Source organism: Alexandromys fortis, unplaced genomic scaffold, assembly GCF_014885135.2.
Source record: "Alexandromys fortis isolate MF-2015 unplaced genomic scaffold, M_Fortis_MF-2015_v1.1 scaffold_279, whole genome shotgun sequence".
Classification (NCBI taxonomy): Eukaryota; Metazoa; Chordata; class Mammalia; order Rodentia; family Cricetidae; genus Alexandromys; species Alexandromys fortis.
This window is the reverse complement of record NW_026068151.1, coordinates 1,279,165-1,298,811: the sequence shown is the minus strand read 5'-3', so window position 1 is coordinate 1,298,811 and position 19,647 is coordinate 1,279,165. Positions and strand designations below refer to the sequence as shown.

Sequence of the window (19,647 nt, the reverse complement as noted above, 5' to 3'; positions counted from 1 at the left end):
AGTGAATTCCAGGCCAGAAGGGCTACAAAGAGAAACCCTGTCAGGAAAACAAAACAAAACAAAACAAAAAAAAAAAACCAAAAAACAAATAAACCACAAAAACACTTCCAGAATGAAAGAATAAATTTGATAGGTAGCTTAAAATGGTAACACACACACACTGAATAAAATCTTTGTTAATAAATCTTTGTTAATATTGGGTCCACTCAGATATCCCAGGAGGCAATCACTGTTTCAAAACTTAAGCAAACTCTCAGTTTATTAGCAACCTTACCTGCATCTGCAAACACATGTGCCTGCACCCTACCTTTTGTGAATGATTATTTAGATTAGGTTAACCTCCAGACATGTCAGTGGCATACTATTTAGATCTGGTTGAGGTGAGATGATCTACTGTGCAGCACTGGGGTCCTAGACTCAAAAAGGAAAAATCAAGCTGAACAAACATTATCACTCTCTGCTTCCTATCTGCAAATGCAATGTGACCAGTTGCCTCAAGCTCCTACAATCAGGAGTTCCCTGTTGAAACAAAACTGTTCCCTTGAGCCATGAACCAAAATAAACACCCTTTAAGTTGTTTTTGTAATGGTATTTTATAGACAGGAAAAGTTACTGAAACAGCATATCTAAATGTTTCTACCAAGGCTCATGTTGAAATTGTGAGGAATTAAGAGGTGGTACAGAGGGCTGGAGAGATGGCTCAGAGGTTGGGAGCACTGACTGTTCTTCCAGAGGTCCTGAGTTCAATTCCCAGCAACCACATGGTGGCTCACAACCATCTGTAATGAGATCTGGTGCCCTCTACTGGCCTATAGGATATATGTAGGCAGAAAACTACATACATAATAAAAAAAAACAAACCTTAAAAAAAAAAAAGAGGTGGTACAGACCAAGAAGGACCATGTTTGAGAAAAACCATAAAAGGTTCCTCTTTTGAATGAATTAAACTATTCCTCCATTAATAAACTAATGGTTTGTTCCCAGAGTGAATCTCTTATCAGAACCAGTTTCAATTCATCTCTTATAAACCCCTCCCCATGTGATGCTCTGGGCCACCCCAGAACTCTATAGGGTCATCATCATCAAGGGCCTCATCAGATACAAATCCTCATCCTTGTATACTCTCAGCCTTCAAAACAGTGCACTGATTAAACTCTTAGTTCCTATAAACTACCAGTCAATGTATCGTTAGTAACAAAGTAACAAAAACAGATTAAGACAATGTAATATAGTCACATGTTCCTGGAATTCACAGAATGTGATCCTCTTGCAGAGCCATGATTTTGCCTTCCACCATGCCCAGACAAGCAATCAGCATATAGTCTCTCAGTATCCATGGAGGAATGGTACCAATATATCCAAATTATAATCAGGATGCCAAAATCCATGGGCTCTCAAGTCTTTACTCTTATAAAAAAAAAAAGGGTGAACCATGTACATTTAACTTATAGACTTTCTCACATATACTTTTAAGTTATCTTTACCTTTATTAGCTAATAATATGCAAGTGCTATATAATTTTAAAATGTTTATTTAATAATGACAAAAAAAGTCCACATGTTCAGTACAGCTGTAGTTTGTTTCAGCACTTCCCATCCAGTGATACTAGGATTGAACCCAGACTTAGGTGTTGTCAGCAAGTGCTCCATCATTGAGATATATCCCTTAGCCCCTATATGACACATAGTTGGGTGTATCTGAGGATACAGAGCCCAATGATAACATAGGGCTGTTAGGGGCCAGACACCATGTTTTGAATCAAAATGTGCCATGACTTAAGTAACTCTATATATTAAGTAATACAACCTGTCCAGATTTGGATGCTTTCACTGATTAACTCTCAAGGTATATCAATGAGCACCAGTCAAGAGATGAAGAAGATTGTAAATCTTCTTAATGTGTCATAAAAGAAATAAGTCAGTAAGAGATGGCACATTCCTCTTCCCCATACTGGCAGAAGGCTGCCCTCTACAGAACAATTAATTACCCAAACCACTATGATTCAAGGATGAGAGATTTGAGGAAGTGGGAATGATTCCTTCTCTGACACACCACTAAACACTGAAGCATTTTCTTCTCTTCTTGTCCTACAGTGGAGAAGAGATGCTAGATGACTGCTAAGTTTAAGCAATGCACTCAAAGAACTAAGAAACTTGGAATAGGATCTTTGTCTTTTGTTATGGTTAGCTCAGAAAGCATTCTATAATATTCACTACTATAAATGTCATTATTAACACACACATGGTCATCCATTCTCTTAGTAAAGTACTTTGGCACTCACTCAAAGGCATTTCAAGAGGACTGCAAAAACTGAGTTGACAGATTCATATATGCCTAGCACAGGTAAAACAAGATAACCCACTGCTTTCCTGATGGAGGTGGGTCTTGTATCTTATCTGTTGCTTTCACTGGTTAACTAATAAAGAAACTGCATTGGCCTTCATAGGACAGAAAATTAGGTAGGCAGAGTAGACAGAACAGAATGCTGGGAGAAAGAAGCTGAGTCAGGGAGTCGCCATGATACTCCCACTCCAGACAGATGCAGGTTAAGATCTTTCCTGGTAAGCCAGCTCGTGGAGCTACACAAATTATTAGAAATGGGTTAGATTGATATGTAAGAGCTAGCCAATAAGAAACTGGAACTAATGGGCCAGGCAGTGTTTAAAAGAATACAGTTTCCGTGTAAGTATTTCGGGGCATAAGCTAGCCATGCGGACAGCCGGGTGCCGGGGACACAGCCCTGCCGCTCGTAATGCTACACTTTATGTGGTCTTTGGTGCTTTTTTTTTTTTGCATTTTTGTGCATTTTACTGATTTTGCAATTTAAATGCCCTGGTGTTTAGGGTTAATGCTGAAGTATGCATAAGTGCAAAATGAGGCTATGAAATAACTCAAATAACTCAGTAAAGTACTTGCTACCCAAACATGAAGACCTGAGTGATGATCTCTAACATCAATGTAAAAAACCAGGGTAGCAGAACATTGCTTGCAATCTCACTCAGTGCTGGGGAGTATTGTGTGACATTATTCCTGGGAAGATGGGAATAAAAGTCTACTTATCCCAAATAGGGAATCAATGACAAACCAAGTCCAGATACTATCAAAGTCCAACTTGGTAAACTAATAAGTTGTATTGGGGTTACTTATAGAAATATGGGTAAGGGTTTATTCATAAGACCAGAAATGACTTAAAGACAGCTACATCACCAAAAGTCCACCCCAGCTAGAAAGCTGGAAACCTGAAGCACATTGCGTAGTCTAGAGGCAGCTCAACCAAGTGTCCTTTCCTGGTAGTCCACTAGTCTGAGCCTCTTACAAACAACTATGTAGGTCTGTTTCTTTCAGGCAGCTAGGTTGGTCTGAGTCTCTTCAAGTCAGCCCAGCTAGCAGTATAAAGTATCTTGGCTTGTCTTGAAACTTTAGTGTTTATGCACTCCTAGAGAATCTGGTCAGTTTCAAGAACTTCCCGTTGCTATTTTGAGTTTACTTATCTAAGAAGCTTCCCTCCAGGATGGAGTGTTTCACCTCCTCTTAGAACATCCTGTTGTTTCACTTTCCTTTTTACATCCTACATTTTAAGGTTCCTCCAAAATGGAAGGCTTTGATCTCAGAAGAAACTGATATACAACATGGAGGAAGAGACAGGAGGATCCTGAGAACTTGCTGGCCAATTTAATCAATCACTGAGCTGTGAAAGAGACCCTGTCTAAAAAGTTCAGAATAAATAAGTATATAAATGTAAGAAGTCTAGGCTGTGTCTAACAGCAAACACAGGTGTTAGAAAAGCTGCATTTAAACGAGGTGGTGGTGGCACATGCCTTCAATCCCAGCACTCGGGAAGCAGATTTCTGTGAGTTCAAAACCAGCATTTAGGCACGAGTTAAAGTGTTGTGTCAAGTTCAATGTTACCAAATTAATGCATGTTAAGGTGTTTTTGGACCGAAGCACGCATGCAACAGTTACAGTGTATGTACAAAAGCATCTATAAACCTAACTCTGGGTTTCCCCCTAAGGAGTAAATGTTCAGTGACTAGTAACTTAATGTTATAGTGATTTTATAGAACATAACCAGAAATAGTTTGTATTCTAGCTCTTTGCTGCTGTGATAAACACCAAATTTGCTTAAGAGATGAAAGGCATTATTTTAGCTTACAAATCACTGTCTATCACTGTGGGAAGTGAGGGAAGGAACTCAAACAGGAACATGAACAAGAAACCATTTCTAACACTGCTTCCTGGCTGGCTCAAGTTTAGCTAGCTTTCTTAAATAACCCAGGACCACCTGCCACTGTGGACGAGGTCCTCTCACATCAATCACCAACCAAGACAATACCTAACATACAAGACTACAGGCCAATATGATCTAAGCAATACCTCACTGGAGGAAGAATCTCTTTTTGAGAGATCCTATGCTGTCAGGTTAACAGTTAAAGCTAACTAGGATTTTTTGTATATATAGTTATTTTGATGGAAATATTGTTATTTAAATGTTTTGTTTGATGTTGGGGATTGAACCTGGTGTTTCATGTGATAACCACAGTTACCATCAAGTTAAACCCCTAGCTCCAAATGTTTTAAGTGTGATACATGATCAACAATTTCCCCTCTAATAAGCACTTAAAGGAAAAATCTAATTGCTGTTGTTTTAATTTTTGCAGTGTTAGGGAGTGAATCTAAAAATTAGAATAACAAACTTGATGAGATGGCTTAGCAAATAAAGGCACTTGGCACCAAACCTAATGACTAAGTTTGTTTGATTCCCCTGGGATCCATGTCTATGTGGTAGAAGGAAAGAACCAACCCCTTAAAGTTAGCCACTGGTTACCACACACACAGTTTAGCAGGTATTTACCTGGGTGCATGTACACACACACACACACACACACACACACACACACACACACACACACCAAGAAATATAATAAAATTTGTATTAACTGTATGTATATAAGTTAACACTTTCTTATTAAAAATGCAAACTTTTTTTTTTCGAGACAGGGTTTCTCAGTATCTATGGAGCCAGTCCTGGAACTAGCTCTGTAGACCAAGCTGACCTCAAACTCAAGAGATCTGCCTACCTCTGCCTCCCGAGACCTAAGATTAAAGGCATGCACCACCACCGCCTGGCCAAAATAAAAAAAAAAGAGAGAAAAAAATGCAAACATTCTGATTATCAAAACTGTCACATAAACCTTTAGAAGTTTCTAGGTAGAAAGCCACAAATACTAAACAGATAATCAGTATGACAAACATGAGGACCTGATTGCTCCAAGGTATGGTTGAGGGAGAGAACAGCCAGAGGCATCTTGAAGGATCTAGACTGAGTATGGCCAGCAGACTGAAACTGAACTGGGTCATGAGAGAAGAGGAGTAGGGTGGGGAAGGGAAGTAAGAGAGGAAAAGAGGTAGCAAGCAGAACAAGAAGAGAGGCATGGAACAAGTGGCCAGGAATGAGCCAGAAGACCAACACAACCAACATGTCTGAGTTATACATGAATCTGAAGCAAGGGGGAAGGGAAACAGAAGTCCAGCAGCCACTGGGAAGGATAGGTTTGGAGTGGGTGGTGAGGGAGAAGTGCTGGGAGGAGCCTCAGGTACTGAGTGAGACCTAGCCTAGACTTCTTTGGGACCTGACAATATCCAACTTGTTTAATTACTGGGTCATTTCTGAGGCAAAAATAAGTATCAGTCCACTAAAATTTCATCTTCTCCTTCAATGTGTGAAGTTGTTATGAGCAGGTAAGAGTGCCTGACAGACTTGTTTTTCCCAAATCTCCTTATAACCATCTGGTAAATCCATGACTTGTTTACATTAATGTAATTTAACAGAACCTGTTATTGTTTTTAAGCAGTCACTAGACATAAACGGAATGCTCTCATTGAAAATGGGCAACTGTGTTTAGCAATAATTAAGTACTTCTCTTTACATCTCCCTGCCAATTCAAATGTCAGTCAAGTTAAATAACTTACTTGGAAGAAAACAAACAATGACACTAATTTGTTTAAGGTTATTCCTTTACACTGTGTGAACATGTGTCACTGTCATTGGTTTAATACAGAGCTGAATGGCTGATAGCTAGGCAGGAAGAGGTTAGGTGGGACTTCTGGGAACAGAGTGGTCTTGGGAAAAAGAAAGGCAAGGTCGTTAGTCATACATGGAGGAAACAGGATAGTCAGTACAGTATAAAGGTAACCAAGCCACGTAAAAGAATGTAGATTTAAATATCTGGGTTAATTTAAGTTATAACTTGCTAGGAACAAGCATAAGCTAGGGCTGAACTTTCATAATTAACAATTCTTTGTGTCATTATTTGTGAGTTGGTGGCACAAAGAAAAAGTCTCCTCCATAATTTATATTAAGTCTGCCAAGCCAAAAAGTTAAAAATAAAAAGTAAAAAAATCTGGTTGCTGCATGAGTTTTAGTGAGGTATTTGTTGATGGGTCTGTAATAAGTAGACACTGCCAGCTGCATATCCCACATTCAAAAAAAAAAAAAAACCACTTCATAAGTATCACTGTTTTGGGTTCATGGCACTGTCTTGGGCTCATGAAAACTTTGAGGAGCTAAAATAAAACTTCCATTCTAAACTAGAGCTGGCACAGTAACAAAATAAAAGCTGTCACTCTTCATGTGAAAACTTACTAAGCATGGGCAGTGATGAATTGCTGAAGTTATTTATAACGGATCTGTAATGCATGTATTCTCTGTGGTATAATAATGTTATAGAGTCTGGCTTGTGTTCCCACCAGAAAACGATGCTCTAGCTTATGAGGGAGGGACAAAGATATAATTTCGGCTACAACTTATGGCATGAAAGGAAGCCAAAAAGAGACTTCTAAAGGAGTGAAGGAAGCTGTCAACATAAGAATTTAATACATGGCCGAAGTTAGCAAACAAAAATTCCATTTAGACCTTTAGATGGGAAATTTTTTCAAGATAGTGAAGAATGTGTATATGATATTATTTATAGAAACAAACTACATGGAAGACAGTAAAAAAATTAATAATAATAATAATAATAATGAGCCAATAGAAAAGAACTACTGCTTCCTCCAAATGTAGCTTGACCACTTGGTAAATCTCTAACAATAGGAAATCACCATCCAAAAACTGGTAACCTCGCAAGCACCTATTTGTGCAGCATGATCCAAAACATGGAGGTGATGAGGCCTGTATAGTCTATTTCTACTAACTCATCTAAGAATAAATAATACAATTTAGCCACCAAAGCAACATTGAGTATTAGCAATATGAGTCAGAGACTCAATTTGAATACAAGCCTATGTGCACATACATAAGTATTTTATGTATGCACAATTACACATGATGGGAGCTTGACTATAAACAGACTATATATATATATGTATATATATACATACAGATACACACAAATATATATATATATATATACACATATATATTATGTAGGCCTAAACCTACATGAAGGATAGCATGAGAAAATAAATCATTTCTTGCTTGCTTCTTTGTTCTTTCAATAAATTAAATTTAGAGAGGAAAAAAATGATTGGGAAAACATGCTAACAATTGTCTCTGTTAACCTGAGCTAGACATTTATAAAGAATCCTTGAATCATTTTCCATGGTAAATCCACAAACAACAGTATCTGTGTAGTGATGAGGGAGCGGGCCTGCTTTTGGTCCCACCCGGCTCCCGCATGGTTAGCTTTACACCCAAAATAACAACACACAATTTGTATTCATTTAAACACTGCTTGGCCCATTAGCTCTAGCCTCTTCTTGGCCAACTCTCACATTTTGCTTAACCCATTTCTAGTAATCTATGTAGCACCACGATGCCACATCCACGGCTATCTCGCCTGTGTTACAAAAGGCCTCTCAGGTAGTGGCCATCTCAAAATGAGGGGCTCTTGCTTCTTGGAGCTTGGCCTCTGGCGGTTCCCTGGCAGTCTGCTCGAGTTGAGATGCCTGATTAGCCTCAACGACCTCGTTCACTTTGTTCCTGGCTATGGTTTCTTGCATTGACTCTGCTATCCTTTCTTCTGTTCTATTTTTCTCTTGACAAAAACTTAATCTGTTCAGGGAACCAGGAAACATTCCTAACGGCTCCTTGAACACGGAGGAACTGATGCGTCAGTTCCCTCCCCTGATTCAGGCCATTAATGTTATGATTAAGACTCTGGCTCGCTCTCTGGGGGAATTTACAGATACCCTAGAACAGAAAGAGCTCATGATAGGAGATTTGGTAGAAGATGGGCAAATTATGAAGGAAAATGTATTATGGCATGAATTACCATTTATGGAAAGGCTAGCCAGAATGAGAAACCCCTGGTACATTTTAGGTAGGAAAGAAAGGCAAGATATTCTTGATAACATGAAGTCAAACATTCAATATTGAAACAAACCCTGGGGGTGGAATCCTGAAGAATGGTGTCTGGGTTACCTTGGTTACCTTGAGGGCAGATATGATTTAGGGCCATGAGGAAGCACAGTTGAAGAATGGTGTTTGGGTTACCTTGGTTACCTTGAGGGCAGGTATGATTTAGGGCCATAAGAAAGCACAGTTAGTTAGTGGTGTGAGACGAATTTCTAAGAAAAGTTCTGCCTACCTGGCCCTGACTACAAGACTTGTTAAAAATAATTAATTATCTGTAATCATTTTCTATGGAAACTTTTATGTCTGCCAACTTCCTTCTGTAATCTCTTAAAAGTGATGCTTAAATCTTAGTAAAGTTGCAGCAGTTTCAAATCTCATTAGAGTTGTGTCTGTCTGTCATTCACCGAATCCTGTGTTCTCCTGAGCCTTCACCCCTGTTCTCCCTCGGTCTTCGATCTCCAAGAGTCAGTCCGTGGCACCACGAGGTGGTGGCTTACCAGGAAAGATTCTAGCCTACATCCGTTTCGGGTCGAAGAATCATGGTGTCTGCCTGAGGTGTCTGCCTCATTGCCTTCTTGCCAGCATTCTGTTCTGTATACTCTACCCACCTAATTTTCTGCCCTATTAAAAGGCCAAGGCAGTCCTTTATTAATCAATGAAAGTAAGATATAGACAGATGACCCTCCTATATCATATCTGCTACAAAAAGCTTCTTCCATTAAAAAGAAAAGTGTAAAAGTCAAGACTGCGGCAGATGTCTCTAATTCCATTACTAGAAAGCAGAAAGCAAAAGCAAGAAGACTAAGAACCTGAAGCTAGCTTGGGCTACAGACTAGTTCAAGGCCAAATGTTCAAGTGAAAATTTTTGTTTTTACCAAATTCAAATGTATGGTTTAAAATAGAAAAGGGTAAGACCATCCCTTCCTGCCACTGTTTCATTCCTAAGGAATAAAGGTCTAGATTCAAATCCTAGTTCTGCTAAATCATGCGTATATACCTGTAGTAAGTCAAGTATCAGTTGCTCCAGCTATAATGACTATGTCCTCCATGATTTTCCTGTGTATTTGGAAACATATTAAAAACACTCATATTAAATATGGTAATCCATGTTAAATATTAGTATCCCAACAACCTGTTATAGAACAAGCTTTTTTCATCACTCAACATCCAACACTAGGAATGGATAGAAAAAAGAAAAGGACAAAATAAAGAGGAAAATTAGAAACCCAGAGTCACACCAAGCCCCTGTCTTATTTTCTGAAGCTCCACTCCATCCTATAGGGCTAGAGTACGAGGCATCAAAAGTAGAACAGTAGGTATCAAAAAGCTTACTAAGCAGGTGGGAGAGACTACGGATAATTCTTTACTCAAGGTTCACTAGAATTCTTAGTGATTCTTAACAAGAGTAGGGGCTGCAAAGGTACAAAGAAGTGACAGGCTAGACAATAGGTTTATCTACTCATACTTAATATCTATAAATAAGCATTTTATTAATTCAAAGAGTATATATTTAAAAACAAAAAAATGAAAAACACTGTTACAACTGTTTTTTTACAGTTTTACAGGATTATTTTAATGGGCTACATAGAAATCTAACCAGAAAGGTTACACTACAGGAAAAGGCATTCTGGAGAAACATTCCAATTTCATAAAACTAATAAACTGAGAACACAACCTACTTGCAATTTTAGGTTTATTTTTCCCTAGTAAGTCTTGAAAGGTGAAGATTTTTAATACCCATGCTTGTTGTGTTCCAAATATTAATTATTAATTTAAGGAAAAATAAATACTCTTATCAAGGAGTATTTGTCAATTAAGATGGCTCATTGGGTAAAGATGTTTGCCATGTAAACCTGGTTACCTAAGTTCAATTCCTGAAACCCCTTTAAAGGTGAGAGGAAAGAACCCACTCCTTAAGGTGTCCTCTGACCTCCAGATACATGCTGTGGCAGGCATGCTTCCTCCCATCATGAATTCACATAAACACAATAACCAAATTTTAAAAATTAAATCTGAATTATAATGATAGTAGATATTTTCCTGTTACAGTGTGGCAATGTCCTCATCCAAATAGTTATGAATTATTTGATAACTGCTTCAAAGGTCAGTTAAGAAATCAATTTCCACTGGGTGGTGGTGGCACAGGCCTTTAATCCCAGCATAAGGGAGGCAGAGGCAAGCAAGATTTCTGAATTCAAGGTCAGCCTGGTCTACAGTGTGAGCTCTAGGACAGCCAGGGCTTCACTGGGAAACCCTGTCTCAAAAAAACAAAAACCAACCAAACAAAAAAGTTTCAGAAGTATCACACAATACCACTATCTTAATTAGGGTTTCTATTTCTGTAAAGAGACATCATGACCACAGCAACTCTTATAAAGGACACCATTTTATTGGGGATGGCTTACAGGATCAGTGGTTTAGTCCATTATCATCATGTAGGCAAACATGGTTACTGGAGAAGCTGAGAGTTCCTCAGGCAGCAAGACTTGATCCACTGACCACGCCTGAGCCTCTTGAGACCTCAAAGCCTGTCCCCAGTGACATACTTCCTCCAACAAAGACACACCTAGTCCAGCAGAGCCATACTAAAATCAGGAACCATCTGGATCAACAACCTTTTACCTAAGAAGTTTATTAAATTGACAAAGCTATGGAATTGGTCACTATTATAAACGGAATCCTGTACACTAATTAAAAAGAAGCATGTCTTTATAACAGTTGATCTGTTTTTATTCTTTCCTCATTATACTGCATTTCCTTCTCTGCTCCTTCCCACAGGCCTGACTGCCATTACTTTAAGGAATCCTTATCTGTAAAAGACAACTCACATGAGAACAAAGGTTAGACTTCAGTAAGTCTGCCGCAGAACAATTCTAAGTATTAACTTATATATGTGAGCCATCAACCCTATCTCACTCCAACTGCTCTTGAATGTTAAGGAACTGAAAATTATTTAAAACACAAAGAGGGGAGGGGAAGACAGACAGACTACTGAAATAACTTAAGCCTCTAGATATACATTGGAAGTTTCAGTGGTCAGCACTTTCCTTCCTGCACTTCCTAAACCCTGCCAAAACCACAGCATAATGTGTCCCAAGTACTATGCATTCCTTCAAACACATCACAGCAAATGAGTATATCTCTTTTCTTTCATCCTAGGGAGAGATAAACCTAAATTACAATATTGCCAATTTTAGTATGATAAATTATCAAATGTATTTCAGATTTTAACGAAAACGGGATTCTTTTTATAACTCAAGAATAATATATATTCATTAAAACTGTAAAAAATAGGTTTCGAGAGGTAGTTCTTCCATTAAAGGCTAGGCTCACAACCAAAATGCCAAAACTTTAAAAAGTATTTCTTTAAAATAAATGTTCCTAAAGACTAGTTTAACTTCAACTGATTTTTAGTTTATAAAGAAAACCTTTAAAATTCTCATTTGAAAGATTATTTTAAATTATTTTATATAATGTAGAACAAAACTTTGAGAGCAAAAGAAAGCTGATATTATTTAAATTTAATCTATAAAAAAGCACTAAGCTGATTTTATTAATTTTGGTAAGGATATACAAAAAATGTTTGTTATGAGCATGCACCTTTAATCCCAGTACTCGGGAGGCAGAGGCAGGTGCATCTCTGTGAGTTCAAGGGCAGCTGGTCTACAAGAGCTAGTTCCAGGACAGGCTACAAAGCTACACAGAGAAATCTTGTCTTGAAAAACCAAAACAGAAAAAAGAAAAGTCCACAGTTATAGTCATATGGTTATACTGCAAACCACATCTTTGATACAATTCAAAGATTATTTCTTAGGCTGGTAAAATGTGTGATTAGTGAACAAAACTGAACAGTGAGTTCAATCCCAGAACCCACATGATAGGAGAGAATGGTCCTGCAGGTTATTCTCTCTCTCTCTCTCTCTCTCTCTCTCTCTCTCTCTCTCTCTCTCACACACACACACACACACACACACACACACACACACCTAAATAAACAAATAAATGTAAAAGTTTTAAAAAGTCTTTACTGTGGACTATTATAGAAACAGCCCCTTGCTACAGAAACATTTTGTCAACAACAACCACAGAAAGAAATACTACAATTTTAGAAGAAATCTTTGTCATATGAGCTTTTTACCAGTCTCTTGTTAAATGACCTTATGACAACATACACTTAAGCATGCTCAGTCTTCTATATATCTCTTCCTTAAAATTTGAACTCTAATCCCCACCTCAAATTAGCCAAACCCTGAACTACCAGTATTATCAGGATTAGTAAAAGAAATTGATTGTCCCTGCATTTTCAGTAGCTATATAAGATGCTACGATTATCATTTCAGAGGCAACAAAATTTGCCAATGGCATCTTTCAGTCTAAAATTTTCCATACATAGCTGATAGTGTATTTGTATGCTGATTTTTTTTCTTTTACTTTTGAGATAAGGTACTACTAAATTGTCTAGGCTGACCTTAAATTCCCAATCCTCCCATCTCAGCCTTCTCCCCAATAGATGGTGGGAATACAGACTACCATGTATCGCTAGTACTTGTACTAGTTGAGGCTTATGTTCTGAAATACCAACAATAATAAATAAGAATTTTGGATTTTTACTTCCAAATTTCAGACAGCAGGGGACAAGCTATGGGTAGCTGGTTCTAGATCCTCTTGAGGGTCTTTCACTTTTTGTTAGAAAGAAAAATGTATATTGGTACATCAGAAATCCAGTCATTCCCCCAAATAGTAACAGTAGTTAAAGTAGAGTGGAATATGTTAAATGTTTCTCGAAACCCAAGAAGAGACACCAAAGGGTGCTGCTAGGCAAGGAGATGAGACACTGAGGTCTCATCATTGTAATTCAGGCCTTCAGTACATGATGCTATACTTTGTAATCACAGGACTTTCCACCTTTCTTGGAGTATACTTCCGAATATAAAGGGTAAATCTCAACTCAGATCAAGATATGCTGCCATCAAGTTGGCTGGTTCCAAGACAATAGTAGTGAGTGCTACGGCAGCCAAGAATTCCTTGGCACAGACTTGCTCAAATGACACTGGCAGCAGCACTGGCTCTTTTTCTATCTCGACTGTTACTATAGCTCCTTTTGCTAAATCCGCCTCTGAGTTTAGACAGGAGCTAGATGGCTCAGAATCACCCAGCAGCTGCAGCTGAGCAATACTCAGCTAATTGTGGCACTGGAGCAGCTGAGAAAAGAAAAAAGAAAATATATACCCTACCACAGTCACACAAACGGCTGTACACAGTACTTGTTAAGACACCAAGATACCTTAATAGGAATCAATTATTTAAGAAGCACCAACTGGATCTTGCTAGAGGACTTGTATTTATATTATAAACCAGTTTAAATGTGAAACAAAGGTGACCTAGTCATGTAGCCCTCAGAACAATAGAAGATCTTACTAAAACTTCCTGTAAATATTCACACAGGGCCAGAGTAACAAACATCACCTTTACAACACGGCAAAGTTCCTGTGACATAAGAACTTGGCACAGATGCAATCTCTTCTTCAGTGCTCCATTACAACAATGTTAAGCAACAAAATCAACAGCTAAACAGCACACGACTACACAGAACAAATAAAGCAGCATCTAGCAACTACGCTGTCTCTGAAACGCAACCAAACGGTCACTATTTTCGTCTGCAACAAAAGTGTATTATTTCTTCGGACTCTACCCACTTCATTAAGTGTCAATAAGGAAAAAATTACTACATAACAAGAGTCTCATGGGAATATCAAAACTAACAGACGAACTTTTTAGTTAAATCATTACTGCTCTGGGGTAAAAACAGAATGAAAGTCAAGACTCGCTATATCACTTTTGTCATGGTACCTGATTTTCTCAAAAGTAGGTACTTGATAACAGAACAACATCCATTCATTCAATAAACATTTTGATTACTTACTATTACTTACATTTAAAATTAGTAAAGCATAATGCCTTCTCTCAAAATATCAATATAACAACAAAAACTATGAGTATTTCTATGAAAAATACTTTTTTTTTTCAAAATTATCTCATTATTGTACATCTGGAAATGTGTGGTATTTCAAGGCTAGTACATACAGGCTAGTACATGACGGTTACGATGCAGAAAGCCTAAACCTGTTAGCAAAGGAGAGCCCAGGGAGTGTTCTAAAGTCAGTCACCAATGATTAAATTTTTTAACAAAAAGGGGAAAGATTGAAGGATGTGACAAGAAATCAGGTTATCCCCCCCAAATTATGACTTGATGAATTAAGATAAACACATCCACGACCCCAAGGTTAAAAGAACTTTCCTAACCAAGCGGTGGTGGCGCACATGGTGGTGCACATCTTTAATTCCAACACTGGGAAGGCAGAGGCAGGTGGATTACTGTGAGTACCAGGCTAACCTGGTCTACAGGGCAGTTTCTGAACGCCACCACTGTTACAAAGAGAAACCCTGTGGAGAGGAGGGGATTTTTTTCCTACTACTACAGAAGTAGGGATGCTTATCACAGCTGCCTCCCTCCCTCTCTAGAGTCTTTGTTTTTATGCAAATCACTTCCTTGTAGTTCTTTTTAAATACTAGTTTTATCACTTAAGTTTACATTTCTAGACCATTTCTAGATGTCAGAGCCTAGCAATGTTCTTTTTTTAAAAAATCTGTTTTTGCCTCTTTCCTAAATCATGGCAACAGGAGCTAAATGTATTTTTTTAATTTCCCATAATAAGCTATTTACCACTAGTACTATGCAATTTTAGAACTACAAATAAATAAAGATTAGTAATAATTCATTTGTACTGGGTCACTAATCTTCTTTCAGCACTTATAAACACAAAAATAAAAATTTATTTGCATAGACAATGATTTTTTGGAGTTTCCTCAACTAAAAACAAACTTTTGTCTATATATTAATATTATCCTTTGACCGTAAGACAAAAGTCTATACCTCTCCCAGGAAGACAGGTCAGGGCTGTAATTTCACTTTCAGTTAACAGAAAGGAGTCAATTTTGTGGTTTGTGAAGTCAGCAAAAACAGGCTGCAAAATTAAAGCTATGTTAACATTACCATGGTTTTGGCAAAGTACATATTTTAAGAGCCCTTCTAGCTTTTATGCTGGAGACATGAATACAAACTGTCTTGTTTTAATCAAAGGCAATAGTTTTTTTTTTTTTCAAATTTAGGACCCTCTGAAATGTTAACCAGTATCTAAATTCTTCACTGTGGTTTAGCTTATTTTTTAACTCAAAAAATAAGATATAGCTAAATGCTGACATGGCTGGAAGAAAGGAAATATTCCTCTGGTGTACAACTTTCATGCAGTTTGTGTTCTCTCATATGTGATTCATACAAGAACTTCGGCTTTTAATTTAACATCCTCTTACCTGTCCACTCAAAATGTTTTCTGTCCACAGTCACTGGACTTCTTAATAGAGTTGAACAAGTATTTCACATTAAGTTCATATGACAAATGCACATTTTGTAACATTTGAAATTTAGAAATTAAATAGAATTTTAATATATACTTTCAATTCTCAAGATACTTTTGGTACAGTAATCTTACAGTATAATGCACAAAATATATTACAACATGGTGTCCTGGGAAATCACCTATATGAAAACACAGCTGTGGGACACACATACATGACAAACGACAGAGCTGCAAAGTTGTGGGTGTACTGCAGACTTTTCATTTATTTATTTTGATAACTGTCATTAGCTATTTCAAGACTGTTTCGATCACTTATGTAAAAAAAAAAAAAAAAAAAAAAGCCCACACTATGCCCCGTTCACTACAGAAGTCCCTATACCAGAAACGATATTCCCACTTTCTTAAAGCAGCTCTTCCGCGTGTCCAATAAAGCAAATGCTGGAAATCATTACCAAAAAGAAAAACAGACTCTCAGACAAAATTTTCACTAACACGGGATAAAGAGCCGAACCCAACACGAGGCAGAGTGTCAGGGCACCTTTAAAAGAGGCCGCTGAATATAACAATTCCCATCACCTTCAACCCCAAACAAAGGAAAACTTTATAAACTCGTCGCGGTTTTCAATCAAACCTTGCACAGACGGATGCTCACCAACTCTCACCCCCACCCCACCCCAGCCCCACGTCCCAGTCCTAATCCGGAAAGTTGCTGCGGGCGTCAGGAGACACAGACCTCTCGCCGCTAGGACAAGAAGGGGCCACTCCCCTGCCTCCCGCTCGCCCTCACTCTCGAGTGACCCGAAGCCCTTTAGGACGCAGGGTGCAACAGCGGCCCCGACGTCGACTAGACTACCAGTCGGACTCACGCAGGACCGGGAAGGACTAGACGGGAAGGGGGACCAAGGCTGGGGGCCAGCAGGTAGCGCGCCCGGGAGACACGCCCGCCCGCCCGCCCGCCCGCCCGCGGGACCGCAGGAGGGAGAAGTTTCTCCACAACTTCCCGACTCCTGGCCCCGCCGGCAGACAGCGGCAGGAACGGCGGCGCCTCGAGAAGCCGGGGAGCGGGAGGACGGACGCCGGGGCCTAGCGCTGCCCGGCCGGGGTCAGCAGCCTCCGTCGCGAGGGCCCGCCGCGAGCCTACCTGCCGTCTGGCCGCACTCGCACGGGTCGCTGGGGGAGACGGTGGCCGGCCGAGGCGCACGCCCGCGCGGCCCTCTCTCCGTGCTCCGTCTCCTGCTCGCGGGGCGCCGGGAGGCAGCGACGACGGCACAGCCGGCCCGGGACGCGTTACTTGAGGAGGAGGGAATTCCCGGGCGCCTGCACCCCACGGCCTCCCTCTCTTCTCCTCCTCCTCCTCCTTTTCCTCCTCCTCCTCCTCCTCCACCTCCTCTAGCCGCCGGCCCCGCCCCTCCGTTCTCGACGGGGGCGGCAGCGCGGGGCGGGGGCTGCGGCTACCTGCGCGCGCCCGCTCACCGGAACTCGCGCCCGGCCGCGCTGCCTGCTTCGAGCGCCTTCCGGCGCCGGATCTCTGTGCGGGGTTCGCGCGCGGCCGGGAGGCCAGGCCGTGTCACGCCTGCCAGCCCAACATGGCGGCGGGGGCCAGGCGGGCTCCTGAGGGGGCGTGAAGAGAAAGCGGCACAGGCCTGCGGCGCCCTGCCCTCCCGCGCGCCGACTACCGCGACGGGCACAACGGAGCTCGGCCCGGCTCTCCGTAGCGCCGAGGGGCGTGGGGCTTTGTTTTGTGGGGTGGCCGGGGTTGAGGTTCTTTGGAGAGAGTTTGACTTTGCGTTTCTCAGCCTTGTGTCTGCGCAGTCTTTGTCGCTGATAGTAAAATCTCAGCCCAACCGCGTGAGCCAGCGGGGCGGTGCTGACACCCTGGTCGGGATCCAAAAACGTTCTCGTCTGGCCTCTTTCCGAAGCTGGGATCCTGTCCCTGCCCCAGAAGCTTCCTGTTGACTGTAGGTCGAACCAGCCTTGCCGGGAGAGGAACCGAAGCTGAGTGGTGTTGGCAACTCGCCCAGGAATGGTGGCTTTCACTTGGTGCGGGACAGCATATTATTTGATCCTACTAAGCGGGAACCCAGACTTTAGCTCTGCTTGACAGATGTTAAAACTGAGGCGAGGGCCCCTTGAAAGGGAGAAGCCATGATGAAAGGGTTTTCCCTTTCCGAAGGCCATGCATCTTTTTTCTGTTTGCCTTGTAGAAAAGGAAGGGTTCAGAAGGAACTGGGGTAAAGATGAGAGGCAAGGTCAAGAGACTGAAATCTAGTCGCTTCCTGCTAAAGCCACTTCAGCCTTGTCAAACCCTTGATTTCCCTTTTGTATTTCCTGTTTGGTGGGGATATCCGAAGTATTGCTGTGGTTAGTTATTAAGGACTCTTGGTTTCCTTTGTGGCTTTCAACAAAGTTCAGAATCATCTTCGGCATATTCTCAATAGCACCACCAACTGTGTCATTGTTCTGGTATTTTGGAACTTAAACGGAAAAAAAACTTAAACGTTTTTTTTGAAAGTTTCAAAACAAAGGTATTGGAATTCACATGAACAGCTACATGTAATGTAGAATGATGCTTTATTTTGCCATTGTCTGGGGCATTAAGTTTTTCATATTGATGTATATTCCATTTTTCTTAAAACTAGAATTTTACCTATTTGAGCTGTCCCGTTTCTAAACCTCCAGGTATAGTAGAAATATGTGTGCCCCTAAATGCAATCTCAAAAACAAAAACCCTTCCCAATGTTAGTTTAACCTGCTTTGAATTTGTTCTGTATGCTTTGTTACTTTGTTACTTCTTTTTCGATACAGGGTCTTGTTTAGCCCAGGCTGGTTTTGAACTTGCTGTGTAGAGGATGGCCTTGAGCCCCTGCTTTACCTCCACCTCCCAGTCCTGGGGTTGCAGGTAGGTGCCAGCGCACACAATTTCTGTATTTTAAGGTAGGGAGAGGGCATCAAAATCACACCTACAAATTATGTATTACATTTAATGGCTATTAATTTTAGAAATATTTAAAACTATTTTTTAAGAAAGTGACAGAATCTGGAAAGTTTTGCTGAGTTTGGTGTTACAGATATTAGTCTGAGCTAAAAACCTGTTTGTGAAATGGACAAGTGAAGGAGGTCAGCCCCTGGTTCCCTCTCGCACAGTGGTGTGATAAGGACCTGTCTTGAAGCTTCCGGGAAAATGAGCCCTAGGGAAGAAGGGGAAGGTCAGTGGAAAGTTTAAACTATATTAGGTATTTCTAGAACTAAGATATTCTTATTAAAGCTTTTTAGTGCTTAAAATTACTTGGCTGGAAATTTGAATTATTAGAAATTGAACTGATACACAATGGAACCTGTGATTGTGCCTGGAAATGTTTTTGTTTAGGTTAAACTTCTGCTCTCAGGGAGAGATCTGCCCCCCATACACACACACTAAGGCCCTGATGATGTCATTTTCTCTTCCTGTAACTGAAAGGCCAGCTGCTTTGCATAAGGTGCATGCAGTGTATGATCTCAAACACCAGACAGATTTTTCAAGATGTCTTTTATCCATTAGAAGCAGGATATCCTTGTAACTACATGGCACCTGCTGTTATCTGTACCACCTTGACTTTGTCTTTTCCAGCTGGCCATGCCTACTCCAAGGACCCATCTAGAAAGAGCACAAGAGCTTCCCTAAGCTAAGACTTGTAGGATCAGGCATTTCTTCTTGAGTGTGAGGCTCATTGTGCTGAGCTCTCTGAAGCAGTACAGTAATCCATCACTTTCTTAAACCTTGTATTTTCATTACCTTGTACTGGACATGGTGGTTTTGTTTTTGTTTCCTCTCCACTGTCTAAGAGAACTAGAATAACAGGCATGTGAACATGCCCTACAATGAATACACATTTA

The 19,647-nt window shown here is 40.3% G+C and overlaps 2 protein-coding genes across 3 annotated transcripts in view; one reads left to right on the top strand and one right to left on the bottom strand.

The window, feature by feature from the left end:
- The window catches only part of Yes1 (YES proto-oncogene 1, Src family tyrosine kinase), a 71,668-nt gene extending 54,610 nt beyond the window's left edge, over nucleotides 1-17,058 (bottom strand). For both annotated transcript variants that reach the window (XR_007589414.1, XM_050127260.1), the window contains exon 1: nucleotides 16,916-17,058. The gene's annotated coding sequence lies outside the window, so the exon portion shown is untranslated. The remainder of the gene's footprint in view (nucleotides 1-16,915) is intronic.
- Nucleotides 1-19,647, top strand: part of LOC126491524 (collagen alpha-1(I) chain-like) — an 85,394-nt gene that overhangs the window by 16,480 nt on the left and 49,267 nt on the right. Inside the window, exon 2 of the mRNA XM_050127259.1 lies at nucleotides 16,415-18,673. Within this exon, the coding sequence (XP_049983216.1) occupies nucleotides 16,415-17,730 (1,316 nt within the window). The 3' untranslated portion in view covers nucleotides 17,731-18,673. The remainder of the gene's footprint in view (nucleotides 1-16,414; nucleotides 18,674-19,647) is intronic.